Source organism: Solanum tuberosum, unplaced genomic scaffold (assembly GCF_000226075.1).
Source record: "Solanum tuberosum cultivar DM 1-3 516 R44 unplaced genomic scaffold, SolTub_3.0 scf00216, whole genome shotgun sequence".
Classification (NCBI taxonomy): domain Eukaryota; kingdom Viridiplantae; phylum Streptophyta; class Magnoliopsida; order Solanales; family Solanaceae; genus Solanum; species Solanum tuberosum.
Window position 1 is genome coordinate 784,703 of NW_006239143.1, and position 23,291 is coordinate 807,993.

General features: G+C 31.9%; 4 protein-coding genes across 4 annotated transcripts; all 4 read right to left on the reverse strand.

Moving 5' to 3' along the window:
• Positions 1-2,731: 2,731 nt before the first annotated feature.
• LOC102589049 (probable inactive poly [ADP-ribose] polymerase SRO2) lies at positions 2,732-6,018 on the reverse strand. Its single transcript, XM_006356371.2, has 5 exons — positions 5,700-6,018; positions 5,257-5,613; positions 3,933-4,171; positions 3,061-3,197; positions 2,732-2,950 (listed from the first exon to the last, which is right to left on the reverse strand). Exons 1-5 carry the CDS (start codon positions 5,813-5,815, stop codon positions 2,849-2,851), a joined length of 951 nt encoding a protein of 316 aa, XP_006356433.1. The 5' UTR covers positions 5,816-6,018; the 3' UTR covers positions 2,732-2,848.
• A 4,751-nt stretch (positions 6,019-10,769) lies between these two features.
• Positions 10,770-13,142, reverse strand: LOC107062326 (uncharacterized). Its single transcript, XM_015312858.1, has 2 exons — positions 12,310-13,142; positions 10,770-11,484 (listed from the first exon to the last, which is right to left on the reverse strand). Exons 1-2 carry the CDS (start codon positions 13,140-13,142, stop codon positions 10,770-10,772), a joined length of 1,548 nt encoding a protein of 515 aa, XP_015168344.1.
• Position 13,143: 1 nt separating this feature from the next.
• On the reverse strand, positions 13,144-13,974 carry LOC107062327 (uncharacterized). Its single transcript, XM_015312859.1, has one exon. It carries the CDS (start codon positions 13,972-13,974, stop codon positions 13,144-13,146), a length of 831 nt encoding a protein of 276 aa, XP_015168345.1.
• A 1,281-nt stretch (positions 13,975-15,255) lies between these two features.
• LOC102589369 (serine--tRNA ligase-like) lies at positions 15,256-18,813 on the reverse strand. Its single transcript, XM_006356372.2, has 9 exons — positions 18,681-18,813; positions 18,066-18,136; positions 17,698-17,859; positions 17,510-17,615; positions 17,140-17,333; positions 16,825-16,928; positions 16,339-16,522; positions 15,702-15,878; positions 15,256-15,598 (listed from the first exon to the last, which is right to left on the reverse strand). The coding sequence occupies exons 1-9, from the start codon at positions 18,799-18,801 to the stop codon at positions 15,398-15,400; spliced, it is 1,320 nt and encodes a 439-aa protein (XP_006356434.1). The 5' UTR covers positions 18,802-18,813; the 3' UTR covers positions 15,256-15,397.
• Between the last annotated feature and the right edge of the window lie 4,478 nt (positions 18,814-23,291).

Consider the following 23,291-nt stretch of genomic DNA (forward strand, 5'->3'; position numbering starts at 1 on the left):
AAAATAATTTCATGCTCAAAACTCAAATCTAAAACCTCGTATCATTCATTCTATCACAACCTTATCAATATATATATATCATATTTAAAAAATGGTGGATGGTACTGGGCCTAAATGAGTGATATTTTTGCTACTCCAGTCAAATATAATGGCCACTGAACCCAAGTTTGACATTGACTTATTCACCAGTCAAAATTAACTGTTAGAATATTTATAAACAATTTGTCATTGTGGACCACGTTCAATTGAATCTCTTCCAATTAGTTATTTAAATATTGTTTTTGTTCTTGAGCTACATTTTAAAAAAAATTAACGGGTTCGAGTTCTGAATATGAAGAAAATAATATTGGGATTGTCATTTTCTAATTGAGTCGTATAATATGCGATATGAATTTAGTTAGGGTTTTATTTCAAGCTTCGGGACACTGAAAGAAAAAAATAAAAAAATAAAGTGGAATACTTAGCTTACCTGCTCCATGTTATAAAATATTCTCAAGTTATTCTTTATCTTTGTCCCCCTAATTAATAATCTCTTGCTAACTAAGAAACACACCATTAATTTTGTCATTTATAGAAATGTTAGAAAACAAATAAATAAGCATATCCAATAATCCAAAACTAATTAGAACGCCACAATTATGATGGTGGTTAGATTGATTTTTCAAACAATGACCTCCTTGAAAGCTACTTTGGATTTTTTCCCATTATTAGTAGATGCTAAATCCATAAATAATATTTAGCCTTGTTAATTTTTTAATTATGCTTTGATTATTAATTATTATTATTATTTTGTTCATTTTCTCATGAAGTTAATGTTAAATACAACAATGCCGTTATTCTCTTTATGGTGGGGGTGTTCACTAGAAAGAGGAAACTGTTGTGTAAAGAGAGAATTCTTTGAAATTCTAATATTCAATCTTATTAAAAAAAGAAGAAGAAGTTATAAGTCATTTATAAATTATAGTAAATAAAATAGTAGCTTAATAATGACTTGAGCTGAAAGGACTATTCTACCCTTCTATGCTATATATATCTTGAAAAATGTTGAGAACTATTACTCCCAAACACACAAATATACGTATTCGCCAAGTAATAAAGAATTAACTATTCTAGATATTGTTCTTAGAGAAGCTTATATATTTTGATCACCTAAATTTAATCCAATTAAACGATTCAAGAATTTCTACAATTTTGTGGTTGTATTATAACTAAAGAACAACTAAACTAATTAACGCAATTTAGAGTGATCTACACAAAAAAAGATTTCACGAGAGAAAGATCTAGAGTTACGATGATGATTAACATGATAATACGATTGAGTTTATTAATTATTAATTGAACCTATTGATCTCCTATCTAGAGGTTTACAAACACACCTTTATTTTTTCTTTTCTTATTAAGCTTGCAATTTCCTCTTTTGAATATAACTAACTAGCCATATATATAATTCGATTGGAGATCAAACAATTAAATAATTAATCATACAACAATTAAATTAAAAAAAACATCTCTCACATGTAAATCTATCACTTGTTCACATGTTAGGAAATAAGCAAAATACATTGTACACAAGCTAATAAGCCAATCCATGAGATTTAGTTTCAGATGAGAAATGTTCAGTTGTCTATAATTGCTCATGAGCTAGCATCTATCCTGTCTGCTTAGTACATGTATATATATATATATATTGACGTCCTAGTGTCTGAATAATTTTATAAACACAAGATCATGTATACAAGTAATAATTATAGATTCTATCAGAGACTTCGTACACATTGTAAAGTTGTCATATGTATTAATTCATAGTTTCATTTGCCATTTACATTAGTGTGATCAGTTGGCTTGTCCCCCATTTTCCCTTACAGCTGCAGTAACTAACACTATAGTTTTGTGTTTATTTTTTTTGGAAACTGTATAGTGTATAGTCTAGTTAATAGCAATACGATTCTTTTTTACTTTTTCCTTTTATTTGTCTTTCCTTCTCTGATTTTCAAGAAAAGTACAAAATAATAACTAGGCCTCCCCAGGAGATCCCGTGGTGACGCAAACTCACGAGGAGTGCTTACCATTCGAGGAACACTCTCTTGTCAACTAGGCCTATTTCTTTTCGGAATACTACACTCTACTCTTTGTTTGGATCAAGGCCCAATCAGTTTCCAAAGCCCATTCATTATCTATTATAAAAAAAAAAAAAAGGAAAAATTATCTTAGTACATTAATATTCTTACCATATTTATAAATTCTCCCTACAGTTTGAAATAATTACACACTATCTTACTAATTAATAATTTCATACCAACTTTTCAAATACACCTAGATACATGTACTTTTTCTACTAGATACACTATGATATACAAATGTATAGGGAGAGAGGCGAGAGAGAGAGGTGAGGAAGATAGGAGAAATGCGAGCAAGAGAGGGGGAAGGTGAGCGAGAGAGTCTTTGTATCCCAAATACATAAGAATCACACTAGATACATGTATCTAAAATACCAGATACATTCCAAATACATTCAGAAATACATGTGAATCCACTTGAAAACTGGAACAAATTTCACCTAATTTTGACCCCGTGTATCATAGATACATGCATCTAGGGGCCAAAATTCATGACACATTGTAATTTCAAAATTCATTAAAAGACACGTAATTAAATCCCAAACTGATGATATATATATATATATATATTGTTTGCCATAATCAATTAACTTAAATAGCAGCTCAACTAAATATTCTATCATCATCGCAGAGTTTATAACATACTCTATAATAATATTACAAATAATAATAGTTAAATACTAAAAAATTAAAATAAGGAAAGAACATAGAGTCAGACCCCTTGCTCTACCTTAGTGTTTGGATACAATATCATGACAACTCTTAAGTAGTGAAGTATCTCCAGCTATTTGCCTCAACTTCTGAACAAATACCATTTTTGAGATCTTGTTTTTCTATAAATTATAGAATTCATATAATCAGTAATCAAATACTTGTTAAAGTACTTTACAGTAATAAATTTTATAGTCACAATTTTTAATTTTTTTTTAATAAAAATACGTACCTGAAAATCTTCATAGATCTTTGAGATCAAAACCATTCTTGAAGGATGTAAAAAATTGGAAAGCACACGCAATAAATTTGAAAATTTTATACGTGGTGTGGGATTCAATGGAATCTTCTTGATTTTTGAAGAGTTACCTAGAAAAATAGGACAAGTCGGTCCGTTAAAAATAATTATATTCACTAGTCAAATATATAAGTAGTTATCCCAAATTACTTGCCTATTTACAAAATCAAAATAGAAATGAATCAAAATTTCCATGTTTGATCGTTATAATTAATTCTTTTTGGAAAGTGTAAACAAGTTCGTATGTTCCAAAGAAGTTTTTGTAAGAATATATTAGTAAAACCATCCTTCTTATTGATGATTTCTTAAGGAACATGTAAAAGAGAAAATGAACAAATAATATGGGACGAATCAGAAGAAGTAAGAATATATAGTACTATTTTGTATCTGTTCGCTTTTACTTGTCTAATATTTCAAAAATAGATTTAACTTTTATATATCAAGGAAAGGAAAGATAATTATTTGTTTTCATGTTTTATCTTTGACATTAATTACTTATTTCCAAAAAAAAATTCAAGACCTAGTACTAAACATCAATTCATAAGGGATAGTGTAATAACATAGTCATATCAATAATTATTTTCTCAATGGATTCAAATTTTAATGTGACAAGTAAAAGTAAACGAAGTATATTTTATGTACATCATATATTATATCAATTTCGTTCTTTTTTCTAGCAGATAAAAGAATATAAAAATAAATCAAAAAAAGATATCTAAAAATGTATAGATAGCAATAAAAATCTTGAATCTCTACATTAGCATAATAATTTAAAATAACCAAATTATGAATCTTGAATTGCTTACCTAATAATAATGGACCCTTGAAACTCACTAGAAAAATTGGTAAAATATGAGAATTCATATTAGAAGGCCAAATAATGTATGTTTTAGGAGCAAAATAATTGTCAACCCCAGAGTCAAAATCTTGACAAGTTGGCTGAAATTGTTTGGATGAAGCCTCAATTACTTCTGTATTTCCTAATATTACTCTGCAAAGTAACATATGTCTTAATCCATTCTCATCTTCCACTGCCGAAAATACCCTTCAATCCAAAAATAAAAAGTCAAATAAATAAATTAATTAATCTTAAACATTTGAAGTAATCAAATGACAAATTCAATGTTCATATACTTGCGTAAAACGAATCTAAATTTTAGAGTTAACAATGACTTGTCCAAGACTCTTGATATGTTTGTTTCATTTTATACACAAAATGGTCAAATATATCATATCAACATTATTGGAAATAGTTTAAATGTATATGTTGTTATTTTTTGGTTTAAATATACCGTTTTTATTATAACTTAGCATAAATTTATCTTTAATTTTGACACATAGATACACTTCAAGCTTAAAATCAAATGATCCAATTTAAATACACCATTTCTTAAAAATCACTAGTGTAATTCGATTCGATTCATTTTATTATCATCATCTTCTCTAAAGATCACATTTGAGTTTCTCTAATAAGTCTGTCGGAAAAATAAAATTAGCCAAATTTGATTCTTGAATGAATTTTCTAGTGAACTTATCACAGAAACTCAAATTATAAACAACTATATATTTGAAGCAAAAGTATAATAATAATAAGGTATATTAAAATTAAAAGTATAACACTTTTTATATTTATAATAATTATTTATGATATATAAAGGTATGTTTGACTTTTCCTAACCTATATATATGTGGCGGTGTGTAATTTGTCGCTATGTTCAAGAAAAAAAGAGAGTCTTTGACACATGTTAATTTTCACAGATATTATAAGAATAATGTCATTACGGATAAAATTGAAAAGTACTCCCTCCGTCCACTTTTATTTGTTATGTTGCGTTTTTCGAAAGTCAATTTGACTTATTTTCAAAGTTAAATTAGATTACATTAATTCAATTTTTTAAACAAAAAATTAGATATTCAAAAACTATACGAAAAGTACTATACATTGCATTTTTTTACATATCAATATGATGAAAAAATATATCCTAAAATGTTAGTCAAAGTTTTTATAGTTTGACTCTAAAAATGGAAAGTATGACAATTAATAGTGGACGGAGGAAGTATAAAATTAATTTCAAAAATAGAAAGATGAAACAGATAAACAATAAGTTATTAAAATGTTTAATTTCTTACCCATCGATGTTTGTAGGATAAAGATGAACACCATTGCCAAAACAATCTCCAGATTTTGGTTCCATAATTGTAGAAAATCCATGTGAAATAATTTTACAAATTTCATCTTTGGAAGAACCAATCCAAGCATATTTAATATTAGCATCTCCACCACATTTTTTCCGCATTGCTTCGGAATAAATACTAAAACTTTCTGACCTCGCTTGCCCCAATATAGTTGAACGTGAATTTTTGTGTATAGCCACAACTTCAATTTCATTTCCCAATTGTCCCATTCCACTAAGAAAACCTGCCTTGATCAAATCATGCTCTTGGTCACGTTCTTCAAGTTTGATTATTCCATTTCTCTTCAACGACCTGAATTAGTACGAACAAATGTAATATACGTGAAGAAATTACTAAAATTTTATGAATAAAATTAAAATTCTGAATTCGTTTCTGACCTGAAGTGACAATTCGACGTTGGACTAGGAGACTCAACTTCGGAATCAGAAGAGAACAATATTTCACGGCTCTCTATTGTCATGGAAACTTGATCATCATCTCCGAGTTGATCCATCTTAAGAGTAAGTAATAAGAAAATAGAAGAGTGAATTTATATAAATAGTTGGAGAGACTTAGGCTATAAGAATGTGCTATGGTATGGACATATATTATGAGACATGAGAAAAGAAAATAAAAACAAGGTGAGAAAAGGGAGAAATATCCAACCTCGTGAAATATCTAACTTAAGATTTTGTCAACATTAATTTTGTTATTCGAGTCAATGGATAAGACCACTCTTCGTTTAATTATAGGTCTCAAATTTATATATTATATATAAAATCATTTTTGGTATAAAACGTTTATCTTCAAATGAAGCTTTACAAATACAAATTCAAATTAATTTAGAGATATCGAACGCCGAAAAAGAAATAAAGGACAATAAAGGAGTGGAAGAGAGGAGTGGGGCGTGGCCGTTCTCAAACCAGTTAATTTGCAGTTGAGGTCTTCATGATTTGATTTTAGACCAAATTCAAATTACATTTCTACCCTTTGTTTCATAATAAATTTTTGCTTTAGTCATTTAATTTTGTGATGTGATGTATTGATATTTATATTTTTTTGTAGCAAAGGCTATTAATCAACCACGCATTTCATATTTAATGGAACTGTTAGAAATGCATCTAAAAGGAAAATGGCTTTATTGACTAAGGAAAATGTCGAGATTATTTTTTTGGATATTAATATAAAGAAAATGACAAGAGTCTTCCTCCAAAAAGTTAATACGTCATAAATCATAATATTATAAATGAGTCGAGTTATGATAATTATTTATTATTATAACATTATAAACACAATTATTTTATTATTAAATGAGTCGAGTTATGACAATTTTTTACTACAATTATAACATGTTATTTTTTAAATCTATATAAACACATTCATTTTATTATTAAATGAGTCGAGTTATGATAATTATTTACTACAATTATAACATGTTATTTTTTAAATCTATATAAACACATTCATTTTATTATTAAATGAGTCGAGTTATGATAATTATTTACTACAATTATAACATGTTATTTTTTAAATTTATATAAACACAATCTTTTTTTTTTTAAATGAGTCGAGTTATGATAATTATTTACTATTATAACATGTTATTTTTTTTATCTCTATAAATGCAATCATGTTATTTCTTAAATGAGTCTAGTTATGATAATTATTTACTATTATAACATATTATTTTTTAATCTATATAAAACATCATTTTCTTTTTCAATGAACCGAGTCATGATTATTATTTACTATTATAACATGCTATATTTTTAACCTATATAACCAAAAATATATTAAAAAAAACTATTCTGTCTTTTTCCCCCTAAACATATGTTCGATTTTCTTCTTGACTATTCATTGTTATTTTTTTTCTTAACTAATATTAATATATAATATATAGTGTTCTGTATTTTTTTAAAAATATTTTTACATGTGAAATATCTTTAATAGTCCGTTTGCAATTGGTTTCTTTTATTTGTTTTTAAGACAAAAAAGCTTTTAAGTAGTTCTCTAATGTTTGAGTAAAATAATAAAAAAATGCTTATCAAACACTTATTTAAAAGCTAAAATAAAAAAATAGCTAATAAGTGATAGTTTAGGTATGAAACTCACACTCTCAATAATTTAGGTATGATTTTTTTATAAAAAAGAGACATTTTAAATGTGTTTTTGATCTTTATTTCTACAACTTTTGATTTATAAGTTATAAACCAAAAGTCAATCCAAAGAGACTCATAAGAATAATTTCCTTGGCATTTACAATTTGTGGACCTTTTAAGATGTTGTTAACTAATGTGTCAACTATATAAATAGGCATAAAGCCATAAACCTCCTCAAATATATAAAATTTGCACAACTATAAATAATTTTTTCTTTTTTCCAATACTCTAAATTCTTGTTAGTTAATTTTTTTATCCCAATTATTCTCTTTCAAACTTAAAACAAAGAAAATAGGCGAGTTTTAAAGTTAAGCTAATTCTTTAATAAATATTAAAGAACAAGAATAACTAAAAAAATAAATATTAACTCACTTCACTAAAAAGAAAAAAATCATTCTCAAGACATACATAAAATAAAAAAAATTAATTCAAACTTTAATAATAATATTCAAGAAATAGGGCTGTTTTTAAGTAAGAGAAAAACAAATTTAATTCAAATTTAGTTGCGGCGTGGCCGTTCTCTAACCGGTTAATTTGCAGTTGAGGTCTTTAATGGTTTGATTTTGACTAATTCAATTACATTTCTACCCCTTTTTTCATAAATCATTTTTTTTTTTTGGGTTATATATTCTGTGCTGTATTGATATTTATTTATCTTTATTTATATGGAGAATTTAATAGCTCAATTGGTTGGTTATGTAAATTTTCACCTGATTGATCTTGAGGGTTCAATTTTCCACCTTGTAATTTCATCCTCTATTTTCTCTTTTTCCAACTCCAATTTTTTTTTAAAAGTATTTTTACTTGAGTTAATACATAAAAAAGTCCTAAATTATTTTTATTTTCATAAGCAAAATAAAATTGAGATGGTGACACATGTTTGTCTGTTGATTTAAGGACATATACGGTTCAAAAGTATGACAGTAACGATATATACAATCTTAAAGTATAACGGAAAATACATACCATTTTCTAAAGTTTGAGGTATATTTGGCCATTTTTCGTTCGTAGTTTTATAAAATCCAATTAAGGCTATATGAGATCGTTCTAGCAAAGTTCAAGCTACATTTGATCTTTTTCACACATTTTTTTTTACTTGTTTGATTCAACGCCTAATTTGAGTTTTAACTACTTCACTTCTAGATCTACAATTTGCTTATCAACATTTGAGTTTCTTATTTTTATTTGTTTTTCCTTTCATTTTTAGTGTAAAAATATGAGAAACAAAAATAAAAAAGAGTGATGGAAAAAGAGAAAAAAATTAAAACTAATTTTCTTGCGGCTATATTAATAGTAAATTAAAAAATATTTTTTTTTTAAAAAAAAAAAAAAAATGAATTTAAAATAAAAAAATTTCACTCCGGTTAGATCAAAATGGTATATCTAGGCCATTTGTGTAATGATATAGGTATATATGAGCCACTTTTATAATGAAAAATATATTAGCTCTAAAGAGCAAAGTTATTTTGGTAACCATGTAAACATTACAATTAGTAAAGCAAAAACATACACCTAAAGAGCCCTTGAGCACAACAACTGTGTCTCAAGCCTCGAACAAAACACAAAACTAGTTACACTTTCAGCCTTTGCAAAAAACACTACATCTGCTAGCTCTCTTTGATGAACTAAGTATGTCTATTCTATGTAAAATCTCCTTCTTAATTTGTGTGTGTATCTCAGTTGTTTGTATATGTACTCCTTTGAAAATTTTCCAGTTCCGGGCTCTCCAAGTATGGTAGATCATTGCCCCCCAACTCGCAGCTATCACTTGTTTCTGAAACTGCTTCCATTTCTTCCTTTTAATTCTCAGCATTACTTCTTTCACCTCCCCAACTTGTATAGGCAAGCATGTCCACTGTTCAATATTCCTCTAGACCTCAGTGAACCATGTGCATTCACTAAACAAGTGTTTGGCTGTCTCCAGCTTCTGAGCATCACATAAACAACAATTAGCTTCCTCCACTGAGATGTTCATCTTCAATAGCCTTTCCTTAGTTAGCAATCTATCTTGGACAACTAACCACAAAATAAATCTATGTTTAGGTTGAGCCACTACACTCCAAATACATTCAACAATATGTGAACTACTGTGGGTCCCTCTAAGATCAATATAGATCCTTGTGATTGAGTATTCACCTCCCTTAGTAAGCCAATACCTATCTTGTGTATACCAACAACTTTGCATTTTTCCTTTCATGGCGTGAATCTTCCTCCAATACCAGCTGCTATCTACCGGAGCTTTGTGGTTCCAAACATCCTCTCCTGCTTTCATAAACACACCCACTTGACCCATAATGAGTCCTTATTGATAATTAAATGACATAGCAACTTCCCAACAGATGCAAGGTTCCATAAGCTGCAATCTTTGATATTCAACCCTCCAAGCTTCTTAGGCAGAAACACTTTACTCTATGAGACTAGTGACACCTTCTTCTTTTCATCAGACCCACCCCATATGTACTCTCTACATCTCAGGACAAAGACTGATCCCCAAAAACTATGAATTAAAAAAAAACTGAGTTTATGACTTGAAGCCTTCCAGCATATGACAATTGCTTGGTATATGTCAATCAGATTCTGGATGTGATTTTGTCCACTAAATGTTGGCATTCTAACTTACTCCATTTCTTAGATGATAGCGGCAGTCCCAAGTATCTAATAGGCAATTCTCCGAGTGTAAACCCAGTCCTTAACAGTAGGTCATTTTTCACCTGATCTTTCATTCCAGCTACAAAAATACTTGATTTCTCCATGTTAGCAACTAGTCCAGAAACATTGCTAAAGTGTGAAAGGGCCTCCATTACTCTATTAACAAACTCACAATTTGCTTTACAAAATATCATCAGGTCATCGACAAATGTCAAGTGTGTAAGTTTTAGTCCTTTGCACATTGGATGGAATCGGAAATCAGGCAGCATACTCATGGTCTTCAAAGTTCTAGACAAATATTCCATCACAAGTACGAACAGAAGTGGTGAAGCAGGGTCACCTTGCCGTAAACCTCTTTGTCCTTCAAAAAAACCATAACTCTGGCCATTAACTTTTACTGAGAACTTGAGAGTTTTAACACAAGTGAGCATCTGTTGGACAAACTGAACTGGGAAGCCATATCCCTCCATTACTTCCTGCAGAAACTACCAGTTTACCATATCATAGGCCTTCTTCAAGTCTATTTTCATCAAACACCTAGGAGATGTTGATTTTCTATTATAGTGTCTTAAAAGATCATGACAAATCAACACATTATGCACCATAGATCGACAAACTGCGTGGTTTTCAGCCACCAGATGTGTCACTGCAACCTACAACCTAGTGCATAATAATTTCTAAATGCATTTGTATATAACATGAAATGGGTCTATACTGACTCGCAAATTCTGGATTTTCCACTTTAGGTATTAGTGCAATGATGGTGGCATTCAGTTTTTTCAATAACCTCCCATTCTGAAAAAAATCCATAATAACTTTTGTGATATTGTCTCCTATAATTAGCCAAGCTGCTTTATAGAAACCACTACCAAACCCATCAGACCCAAGGCTCTTGTTGCTATTTATCTTGAACATTGCTTCCTTGACTTCTTTCTCAGAAAATAGTCTCAACAACTCCATCTGATGATCTACAGTCAAACAGGGACCATTCTGAATGATCCTCATTGAAGCTCTACTCCTTCTACCAGTTCTCATACCCAAAAGCTCAGTGTAGTACTTAACAAATATGTTAGCTATTTGTGTAGGATCGGTCTGCCAAGCCCCTTGATCATTCTTCAGTTGAGTAGTGCCCTGTTGCAGCCTCCTATGCTTGATTACAGAATGAAAATACTTTGTGTTGTCGTCACCTAATTTGATCCATGTAGCTTTACTTTTCTGTTGCAAATACATCTCAGCCATGTAAGAGGATCTCCTATACTTCTGGTATACTATATTTTCTTCCCTTTGGATCTGCACATTTGAAGAATCAGCTTGAAGTCTCCCCTGTACTTCTTTTAATGCCTTTCTATCATCACTTGCCTTCGAGACAATGTTTCTGAAGTGTTGAGAGTTGAGTTTCCGAAGTTCTTGCTACATTATCTTCAGCTTTTTTACTATCTGAAACATCTTGCACCCTTCTACATATTCTGATAAGTCATGTTCCTAGATGTTTTGATGATCTCCTCACAAGTGCAAGGACCTGGTCCTCTGCAGAGTATGAATACTTGTCCAGTGTCAAAGTGCTGAACAACTGTAAAGTTGTCCACGTCAGAAAGTTGGTGAAGTTGCAGAGTACTTCACCAATCATAAATGACGAGGTTGTTTGTACGTTGGATAATAACTCTTCATGGTATATATCAAACAAAAAACAACAGTATTCATCATTCATTCAAAGAGAGATACTTTCAAGCTTCAAAACAGCAAGGGACCTGATAGAAGTGCCTCTATTTGCTTTCAGTACCAGCTGCATTTGTTTGCTTGTAATAGTGCTTATATTGTAGGATTCGTTTCACTTGTGAAAGAAACGTTTCAAACTTGTGCGAATCATTGTAAGAACTAGGTTAAGGGTAATTTAGTTTCTTACTCTAAAGTCTATATTAATCGGTTAGGATAAATATAGTGGGCAGTGTTGTATCTGCTCTGGCTCAGCTAAGTGATAGGAGATATTGCTTAGTGTGGAGATTAGCAGTCTAATCTCATTGTGTAAACTGACTTTTACTTTTGCTTGGAGAAGATTAGTGGAAGCAGTTTGAAAAGTCCTGTTGAAAACAGATCGTGATTTTACTCCCTTGAGCAAGGAGGTTTCCACGTAAAGTTGATTGTCAATCTTTACTTTCAGCATTTGTTCTTTACTGTTTATTATTGTACCTATATTGAGGACCTGGTCCCATCTACATAGGTGGACGCATATATTCCAACATATTCACTCCACACTTCCTGAACCACTCTAGTAAAATTTGGATGTTGAGCCCATACATTACAATAATGAAATTGTTTCTTCTCTTTTGGCCCCTCTGTCATCCATGTTATTTTAGCTGGACAATGATCATTGATAACTTCAGGTAAATATATGGCTCTACAAGAAGGCATAGTATCCAACCACCTATTATTTGTGAAAATCCAATCTAACTTTGAAAATATCCTTTGATTACTACCTTTGTCATTCCATGTATACTTACTTCCAGCATGTGGAAATTCAATCAACTCACACTCCTCAATACAGGTATGAAAGTCCACAATGTCTGCCCATGTTATAGGATTGCCCCTAATTCTGTCTTCTTCCCTTAGGACTGAGTTAAAGTCACCTAGGATCATCCATGGCTTATGACAACCTCTTTGATATGCCACTAAGTTGCTCCAAAGACCTCTTCTCTCCTCCCTTGTGTTAAATGCATACACAAACGTTAGTGCAAATGATAATTGTAATGGAATATAGAATACCTCACATGTGATATGTTGAGCTGTCATGTCTATTGTGTTCACTTTATAGTAGTATGGCCTCCATATAATCCATATTCTTCCATTATAATGCTCCACCAAATTTGTAGTATAACTCCATCCTCCAAACAGTTTAGCAGCAACTTGATCAATCTTATTACTTTTTATCTTTGTTTCTAACAATCCAACTAAACCAGCATGTTCTTCACTGCAAAGAAGCTTCACCTCCTTTTGCTTATTAGGGCCATTCAGCCCTCTTACATTCCAACTTAACATGTTAACCATCCCCATAATAGGGTATGGATTCAGTGCCAACATTTCCAACCTGTCCGGATAGATTCAATCTCTTATTATTATTAGTATTTCCCCAGCTGCCTTCCAACACCTGAAATGAATTTGAGTTCTCTATTTGTTTATATGCTTGTTGAACCTCTATATTCTTGCTCTTCCCTGCCTTTTGTGGTGTTACCCAAACTGTCTCGTCATTCTGTTTTGCTGTTGTCACTTGTGTTTGATTTTCATGTGAATTAATTGTTGTTTCCTGGATTTGTTCCTGCTGTATCCCCTGCTCGTTTGAAGTCCTGTCTTTGTGTTGTATCCCTCTTTTTGCATTTCTCACTTTCGATATATCTCCTCCATTTGCAGCCATTTTTTTCTTCCTACATATATCCACTACATGGCCATACTTACGGCAATGAGTGCATAATGTTGGTTTCCAATCATACATAACTTTCTGCTCAGCTACTTGACCCTTCTCATTTTTGAACACGACGAGTTCGGGTAATTTAGTATCCATCCCCACCTCCACCAGTAATCTAGCAAAGTTCAGACCATTCTTCTTCTCGGTATTGTTATCTACCATCATGGGCTTCCCCACCAAGCTCCCTATTTTACTCAAAGCTTGAGGACTCCAATACTTGATTACAAGCCCTGGGAACCTGATCCATATAGGGACTGTATATAGCTCATCCCTAGTTAATTCCATGTCAGGATTCCATGCTTTCACTATGAAGGGTTTGTTATCAAAATGGTATATGCCACCTTGGATCGCTTCATCTTTCCCAACTACTGTTTCAAACCTCACAAGAATCACTTCATTCTTTAACATAGCTACTTTATTAACTCCATGCTTCCCCCATAGCCTCTGTATATAGCCTTTTATAACTTCAAATGGAGGGTAAGCCCCCAACACATAGCACACAATAGCATTACTCCAATACTCTATTTCCGAGCTAATGTCATTGAATTAAATTTCGACACATGTGATTCCCCATCTAGTAACGGAGCAACATACTCTAACTTATACTCAGCATTTGACACTTCAGTAATATCAAAATTATCCCACACAGAGTTATGAACCTTCACTATTTCATTCTCCTCCTCTACTTGATCTGCCCATGATTTCTTCCCGCTACTTGCTGAATCTGCTTGGTCCAGCCTTTGCTGTGCTTCCCCAATCTCCTCCCAAATTTGTTTTGCTACTCTCTGCGTTTCCTTAACTAGACCTCGCTCAATTGTTTTCCACCCAATAGTTTGGGTTTCGATTGGTGAATCAGCTGATTCTCCAACAACAATGTCCCCTTGCCCTATCTTTGATCCTCCGTTCCCCAATTTCACTGTTTCATTAGATCTTGCTGCTTGCACTGCTGAAGAAGTTCCTTCAGCTACCACCTGAGTTGATTTCCTTCCTCTTTGAGCTGCTGCCTGTGATTCATGAGCCATTAGAGCCTTCTGGGATGGGATACGCTCCCTCCTCCCCATGGAAGCGCAGTTCAGTTAACGTGCGCCCAGAGAGAAGCTTCCATACCCCAGATAGGTAAAATTAACAAAGTTAAAGGAGTATATTATACCCTTTTCCCTTTTCATTGAAATCACATAGTTCTGAAAACTAAGATAACTGAATCCAACAATTATTTCACATTCTGATTAAATGGAGCAGCACCATATAAAGTGTTAAAAATTGCAGAAAATTTTGCATATATTATGTAGCTATTACACATCTATGCATTCTAGTTACCAGAGGACTCATTGGACAGATGCATCACTCGAACCGAGTACTATAGAGAATGAAGATCCACATGTCAGTGACTTTTGAGTTAAAAATCAAAGTTAAGTGACTTTCTAAGAAAATAGTTCATAATTGAGTGACCATCTGAGATATTGTCTCTAGATGGACAATAGTCGATATTCTAGGAATCGATCCTGCTGGAGGAAACTAGTAAACTAGTGGTACCAAAGAAGTTGTGCAAAAGAAAGTGCTCAAGCTTTTAGATGCAGGAATAATCTTTCCTATTCTAACAGTAGTTGAATTAGTCCAATCATTGTTGTACCAAAGAAAGGAGGGATGACTCTGGTGAAAAAACGAGAATAATGAGTTGATCCCGACAAGAACAGTAACATGTTGAAGAATGTGTATTAATATTATTAAGATGGGAAAACAATCTAGTGCACATAACACTAGAAAACTGGATAGTATAGATCAGTAATTAATCAAGAACTAAATGAATGTCTATGTTCAACTCAATTTCCTTTCACTTCTTTCCTTTCACTTCTTTTACCGGAGGGTCCTGGAAAGGCATGAATGTCTTCCCACCCATGTATGGCTGTAGAACTTCAGGAATTTCAACTCCGTCCTCCGTCTGGTAGTTTTCAAGTATACAACACATAGTCCTTTCTGTCGCTGTAAGGGTTGAGTTCAATAAATGCACGTACTGCTTAGTTTGCTCATTAACCTAAGGAGAAAAAATTATGTTAAGAGTAGTTCAGATGCTAAATATCGTAAACATTTGGAACGGAAGCTGAATTGCAATGAATGAAGGGGGCAAGTCAAAATACCTTCTGTCCAAACCGAATTTCCAATTTTCTCGACTGGTAATCTGTGCAGTTTGAGCAGGACACAAGCTCTCTATAAGTTGATGATGCAGGGTACCATCCTTCTAAATCATACTTCTTTGCTGCTGCGTCATTCAGTGCGCCAGAAACAATAGCCACAATTTGGTAAGGAAGCTTTAGCTGTGAAAAAGAAAAGAGCTATGTCAAGCCAACTTTGAGACTAGACCAAAGCACTAGGGGTGACAAAAGGTGAATTCTTACTTGTTGTTAGTCAAGTTGTGCACAAGTAGGTCTGTACTTGAAAAAATACTATACCGAACAACAATTATGGTACTCTAGGACTCGAATATTCAGAAGGACTTCATTATACAGTTGACAGATCAATTTGCAACTCAATTATTCATTACCACTATATCTTTAAGCAAAAATTTACAGAATTTAACAGAAAGAGTCACTTAAGCAAACAATTTTGATGTCAAAGTAGCTATTTTACTGAACAATTAAAACATATATATCAGAAACAGATGGGCTAAATGTGATAACCTGATTGGGCTAGATTGTTTAAGCAGGTTCAAGGCTTCAAAGATGCTTCTAACAAAAGGGCAATATACCAGAAAATGGACGAGAAAATTAGACGTACCTGCTGAAAGAATTCCTCTGAATTTTTAATCATCTCCTCATGCATATCCCAGGAGTCATTGCCATTTGGACTGGTCAGACAAAACTGTTCCACTTTCTCAAACTGGTGGACTCTAAAGATGCCAAGCGTGTCGCGGCCATGTGAACCAGCTTCCTTGCGGAAGCATGTAGAATATCCAGCATACCTGGTGGATGGCATAGATTAGTCCATAAAAGCCAACGGGCAATAGAGGCAATAGAGGACAAACTGTTGGATGTGAAAGACATCTATTGTTCAAAGCAAATAAAACATTATCGCGATAGGCAAAAAGATATGTGAAAACTGCATCATTCAATAGATGCTTTTTATGAATGTCAACTAAGTATTGTAAGTAAATTGCTCCTGATTTTTCAATTATATGATAACTCGAGCCCCATTCTTTGATAGATGATCACTATGCATCAGATTCAATTCGTTAAAGTGGAGAACTGAACCAAGAAACAATACCTTAACGGAAGCTGTGAAGGATGAATCCAGTCATCCAAATGATAAGCACACAGAGGTTGTTCAGCGGTGGCAATCAGATATTTATCATCTCCTTCACCAGTTACCTATCAAAACATAAGATAAGAGTTACTGTACGAATGAAGAGTATATTGGAGATTTTTCACTATAACAGAACTGAAGCGATCCTCCAAATAAACTAACATTGTTTTCAAAGGCCTTCTAAGGCAGTTACGCCAAACTAATTATTGGCATGAACTGCACTATGAGTGTCTATTGAGTCCATGTACCTGAACATACCGAGAGAGAGATATATACCTTGTAAAGTTCTTCATCAAACTGAGCTAATTGAGCACATTTTGCCATAATATCTTTCCTCATGAAGAACGGAGTCTGCAATGGAGTATATTCCCTCTTTTCCAAGAAATCAAGAGCAAAATTAATCAACGCTTGATTAAGACGTACACCAGCCCCTTTCAGATAGTAACCTCTTCCTCCAGCAACGTTTGCACCTATACATTTCAGATATCTTTGCATTAATCTTGCAAGTCATTATACCAATGAACAAAACAACATAATATGAAGCGTTTAGACTTTCACTTTTCAAAATAAAATGCTGAAGCGCAATCCATAAAACAAGTTCACATGCAAGATGCATAATCCCATAAGCTCAATATATAGCCCTTACCCTTTGGTATGTCTGCAATTCCGAGATCTTTAACGAGATCAACATGGTTTTTCAGACTTTTCTCAGTCCGCTTCTCTCCCCATGACCGGACTATAACATTATTTGCCTACAAAATAATCATTGTTAAAACAGAAGATTTTATTTTAAGCTCGCGTATTTCACTAAAAAAAACCAACAAATCCACATACCTCATCATTACTAATTGGCACCGAATCGTGCACAAGGTTACCAATGATTTCCATCTTTGAATACAAAGTGGCTCGAACCTCTTGTACCTCTGCCTCTTTCTTTTCAATTTGTTGCTTGTTCTTTGCAGTGTCCTTAATATTTTGACTTGCATCCTCACCAGACTTCATCAAAAGGAAACGAACACGATTCAATTAGAAAAGGACCATGACATATAAACATTAGAGAGACGTACATAATACATATTATAATGCTACAATCTAATCATCTGCTCTGATCACTCAACTAATAGTTCTTATCTCAGAAAGTCAAGTTTCTTTATTGAATAATTGGACAGATGAAAAATTGAACAACTGAATAGAACACTCACATTTTTTAGCCTGGCAACTTCTTTGCTGATCTTTTTGAAATCTTTCCGCAAGTTATCAAGCTCAAACTGCCCTGAAATATACACCAATATTCATCCCTTTGATTTTCTCCACCAAATATTTGAACAATAACTTATTACCATCAGTTTTCCATCAAATCATCATCCAATTTGCTAATATTGTTATTAATCTTTAGTAATTCGGCATTTCGAGAGAAAAAAAAAGTAACTTTGACAAATATTTTAAATTATTAATTTTTGTGACTTTATTAAATATGTAAAATACTTTTCAAAAATCTTAAAAATTATATATCCGAATGCATACTTTAAACAAATTCGAAATCCGAATAAAATCATATAAATTGGAAGGAGGGAGCATATAGTTTCTTGGGTAATATTTATCGAACCAACTTGTCTTCTGCCATGCCCCGTCGGTCCTATCCTACCTTGTCCTGCCCCGTTAAGAGCACTACCCGGCCCGTTCCAGAATAACACATTACATAGAGATAAACAAACTATTTAACGCCAAATTTACACACAAAAACAGGGCGAACTCTTTCGACAGAAAATTATATTGTTTATACGTAACTCAAATAAAAAAAGGGAAAGATGAATTACTGTGACGCCATTCTTTGTCGAGTTGAATGACCTGATCCACGAGAGTGACGTCGCCAAAACGACGACGTTGGGATTCACGTATAATTTCTGGATTCTTTCTGAAGAGATTTATGTCCAACATTTTCAGAGAATTTTCGTGGTCTTCAAATATAATATGACCTTTTTTGTTTTTTTAATCATATATAGAGAAATAACATTAAGTTAATCCTAATTTAAAAAGGGCAATAATATTCCTTACCTAATAGGATTATAATTCTTATAAGTTATAAAACATTATAAATTACCATATTTATATTTATTCCCTTTCAAGTCTCAAGTTGAAACACCAGAGTCTCAAATTCTTATTGAAAAACGCCTTTTCAATAATATTTTTGTTATTTTAATTTTACATGAGAAAATTTAGTTTAATTTTTTTTAGCGAAATTTCTTCATTTTTAATCAGATATTTTTGAGTTTGTTCAAATTAAGTGATAACTTTAATGTGAACTCTGAACACCACGTAAAAAAAAATCAAAATCGAAAAGAAAAACGTAACGTAATGGGACCTATTTTTGCCACAAAAGATCCAACGTGGCAAGGATAGCTTGTTTCAGTCTATTGTCCTTGTTATCAAAATCCTCTCTCTTCGACAATTGCTTTTCCTTTTTTTTTTTTGTTTAATCAATCTATCTTTTAGTTCGATAGTCTAATATTTATCTCTCGATTATAACACCGTTCAAACTTTAATTTGGGTAATTGAATGTTTTAAAAAAAAATAAAGTTCTAGTGTTCCCTTAAGGAGTTAGAGGCTGAAACAGACAATAATTCGTTGACGTATTTACTTCAGTAAGAGTGTTTTGAAAAAAAAGAAAGTAAAAGAAGAATTATTTTTTTATTTTCTTTGTTCCGCCTTAATTTAATTAGTATAATTTTTTTTAAAAATTGTGCAACCCAGTTTAGCTACGCCCTTTAGTTATAGCTTTATTACTTAAATGTGATATTTGAATAAATTTTGTAATTACTTTGAGTAACAAAATTGACGATCATCATTGAAGGAAAATACTTCAATTATGAACATCCCAATGATATGAACAAATATTGAACCCGTGCACAACACAAATTTTTCCTCACTAGTTTGTAAGAAGCCACACTTCTAACAAGTTAACAATTTATATCTTTTTTCACACAATTGGTTAAATGTGTTAAAATATTAGTTACTATCTTTAGAGAATTAGCAATTAATTCTTCTAAAAATATTTCTCTAATTATAGTATTAAATGATCTAATCATATAAATAGTTTTTACATCTTAATGTAAAAAATTTGAACTTCTTGTTATTTACTTAAACCTTCCAAGTTTCAACTCTTGCGGCCAAGCTTGTCCACGAGAAAAGAAAGATTGTCTTTCTCGTCCGGTGTTACTACAATAAAAATAACTTTTAACGACAATAAATAGACACATTAATAAAGAGTGTTAAAGTTTTACGGACATTAGTTAAGTGTCATTAGATCCAATGCCGCTAGACGCTTTAGGGACATATACAAAGAGTGCTAATTAGCGCTAAAAATACATATTTAGTGGCAATTAAGCTATTGCGATGAATTAATGGGAAAATTGTATTTAATAGCAAACTATTAATTCAAATTAAATGTTATAAACATAATTTGATTTAATTGTACCCATAGCAAACTGTTGTTATTTCGCCTCTCTCCTGGTGAATCTTGCTCGCCACTCTCGTTCTCTCCCTCGCCTCTGTCGCTTTTTATAACAACGCAAATGTATAAAATGTGTTTGTGTTTGTATAAAGTGAGAGAAAATTGTATATATACATATATTTCCGTTCCCCTCTCTCAGATCTCGCTCGCCAGTCTCTCCCTTGCCTCTCTCGCTTATACAAACATAAATGTATAAATTGCGTTTCTATTTGTATAAAACGAGAGAAAATTGTATATACACATGTAAATACATATATCTCCGTCCTATACACTTATAATTATACAATACAAATATTTCCCTGCCCAGTTCTCTTTTGCCTTTCTCTCTTTCTCGCTTTATACAAATACAGATTATACTATTGGTCTTTTGTATATGTATACCGAAACAGAAACATATTATATACAACTGCTTTCTTTTGTATATGTATAGCGAAATATATACATATTTATGTTTGCTATGAAGCACAATTATGCAAACTATAACTATAACATATAAATATGATTTTTGTGTTTGCTATATATGAAAGTTGTTAGGGTTTTGCCCCGATTTTCTTTCCTTAATTGAAGTTTATTTTATTTATTTTTCCTTAAAGAAAAGTCAAAGTATTACCATAAATGCTTGAACTTTTTCTGAAAGGAAAATATAATTTTCTTCCATATTTGGTTTATTCTTTCCTTAGAGGAATAGTTTGGAGATCTATAAATTGAAGATCCTTATTCTCATAGCATAACACAATAGAATCCACAATGTAGTCGTTTAGAGACTTTTGTTTATGGGGAGATTTTTACTCTCTACAGTTTTAATGTTTTTAATTAGTTTTTGATTATGTGGGCCAATTGGTCATATGATATAATAATAATATGTCTTTTAGTATAGTTTTATTTGTCATCTAATTTATCACCGTCTTGATTGCAATTGTAAGCTTCCGCATGATGTCCTAATCACCCTTTTGAACCCAACAAGTGGTATCAGAACACATGGTTCAAAGATCCGATGGTTCAATGATCTAATGCTTGAATGAGGTTGAAGACAAACTCAAGTAGTTTCAAATCAATTTGTAACTAATTTGATGATAAAAAAAATTTTTGTCCAGCTACATGTGGAGAAAAGATTAAAACCATATTTTCAACATTCCTGTTACTGCATCTTTGAAAATAAAAATAAAATATTTTAAAACCATTTTTAACCAATATATTTTAAACTTTATTTTAACCATGACAAGCAGCAGTGATGAAGACTATGTGAAGAATGAAAAGTATCATGCATGTGAAGAAGGTGGATCAAGTTTTGTCAAGAAAATCCAGCCAAAAGGGGAGATTTGTTAGGGTTTTGCCCTGATTTTCTTTCCTTAATTGAAGTTTATTTTATTTATTTTTCTTTAAAGAAAAGTCAAAGTATTATCATAAATGCTTGAACTTTTTCTGAAAGGAAAATATAATTTTCTTTCATATTTGGTTTATTCTTTCCTTAGAGGAATAGTTTGGAGATCTATAAATTGAAGATCCTTATTCTCATAGCATAACACAATAGAATCCACAATGTAGTCGTTTAGAGACTTTTGTTTATGGAGAGATTTTTACTCTCTACAGTTTTAATTTTTTTTAATTAGTTTTTGATTATGTGGGCCAATTGGTCATATGATATAATAATAATATGTCTTTTAGTATAGGTTTATGTGTCGTATAATTTACAAATTATAAGCTTCCGCATGACGCCATATTCACCTTCATAACCCAACAAAAGTTGCTCTTAATTAATTGGTGCTAAAGATGGTTTTGGGTGTAGTGGTCTTCCCTTTTGCCGTCTTGAGTATCCACTAAAAATGTTGTTCCCAATCTCTTCCCATGCCATCTTTTCTCTACATCCAAGCTAATATTCTACTCCACTATTGCTTTCAACATCAACTCGCTATGCTTGGCGTTGTCCCGTGCTATGCTTGTTGGTCGAGATTCAAAATACCCTTCTCCTCTCTTTAAACTGAGAAAGAAGAAAGAAAAACCGAGTCTTGCAGATCTGCTACTTCAGATTCATCGAGTTGGTTGTTGCTTAATTATATTCCTTCTCCTAGTTTTGTCTGTCTTTTTTGGAGATCTCAATGTTTTTCAGATTCTGCTATCATCGTCAGATGAAGGAGACATCATTAGCTAACTTGTCTTGCAAGGTTTAGTGTTTCGACCCTAAAAGCGTAGAACATACTTATTTGATGAGCTTCACAACAAAGAGTACATGTGAATGGTTTGAAAGTAGATGCAGGGCCGTCTCAACCATAAGACCACTAAAGCAATCGCTTGGGGCCTCAATTTTTTTGGGGCTCCCATTTTCTCTCAAAGATGTGTGTGTATATATATATATATTGTTAAAAAAATTTCATGTACTGATAACTTTGAAAATAATTTTTTGTATAGAAAATATAATTGAGAAATTGAATATTGTTTAGTTGATTGTAGTGTCTTTTCTAGATTTTCATGTGGCTAGTTAATTGTTGTATCATTTCTAATTTCGCATATGGCTATCTATTTTGTTGTCTAGCTCATTTATATTTTGACGATTATCATGAACCAACAATATTGTGTTCTTATACTTATTTTTCATTATTGAATATTCTTAAGTCTGTCAAACGTTCAAACATTCTACATTATGTGATATCTATTGTTGTGTGTTTATAAAAAGACAAAATTTGTTTTTGGTGTCTTATTAAAATTTCAAGCACTAAAACTAATCAACACTATTTTAATATTATTTATTAACTTATCAAATTCATCGCTACACTATTTTAATATCACCATATTTTTAAAGTTTTATTATTCCAACTTTATATTATATAATTTTCATTGAAAATTTACATTATTTGCATTCTTACTTCATAATGTCTACATATATCCTGCCTCTCCAGACCTCATTTGTAGGATTACACTA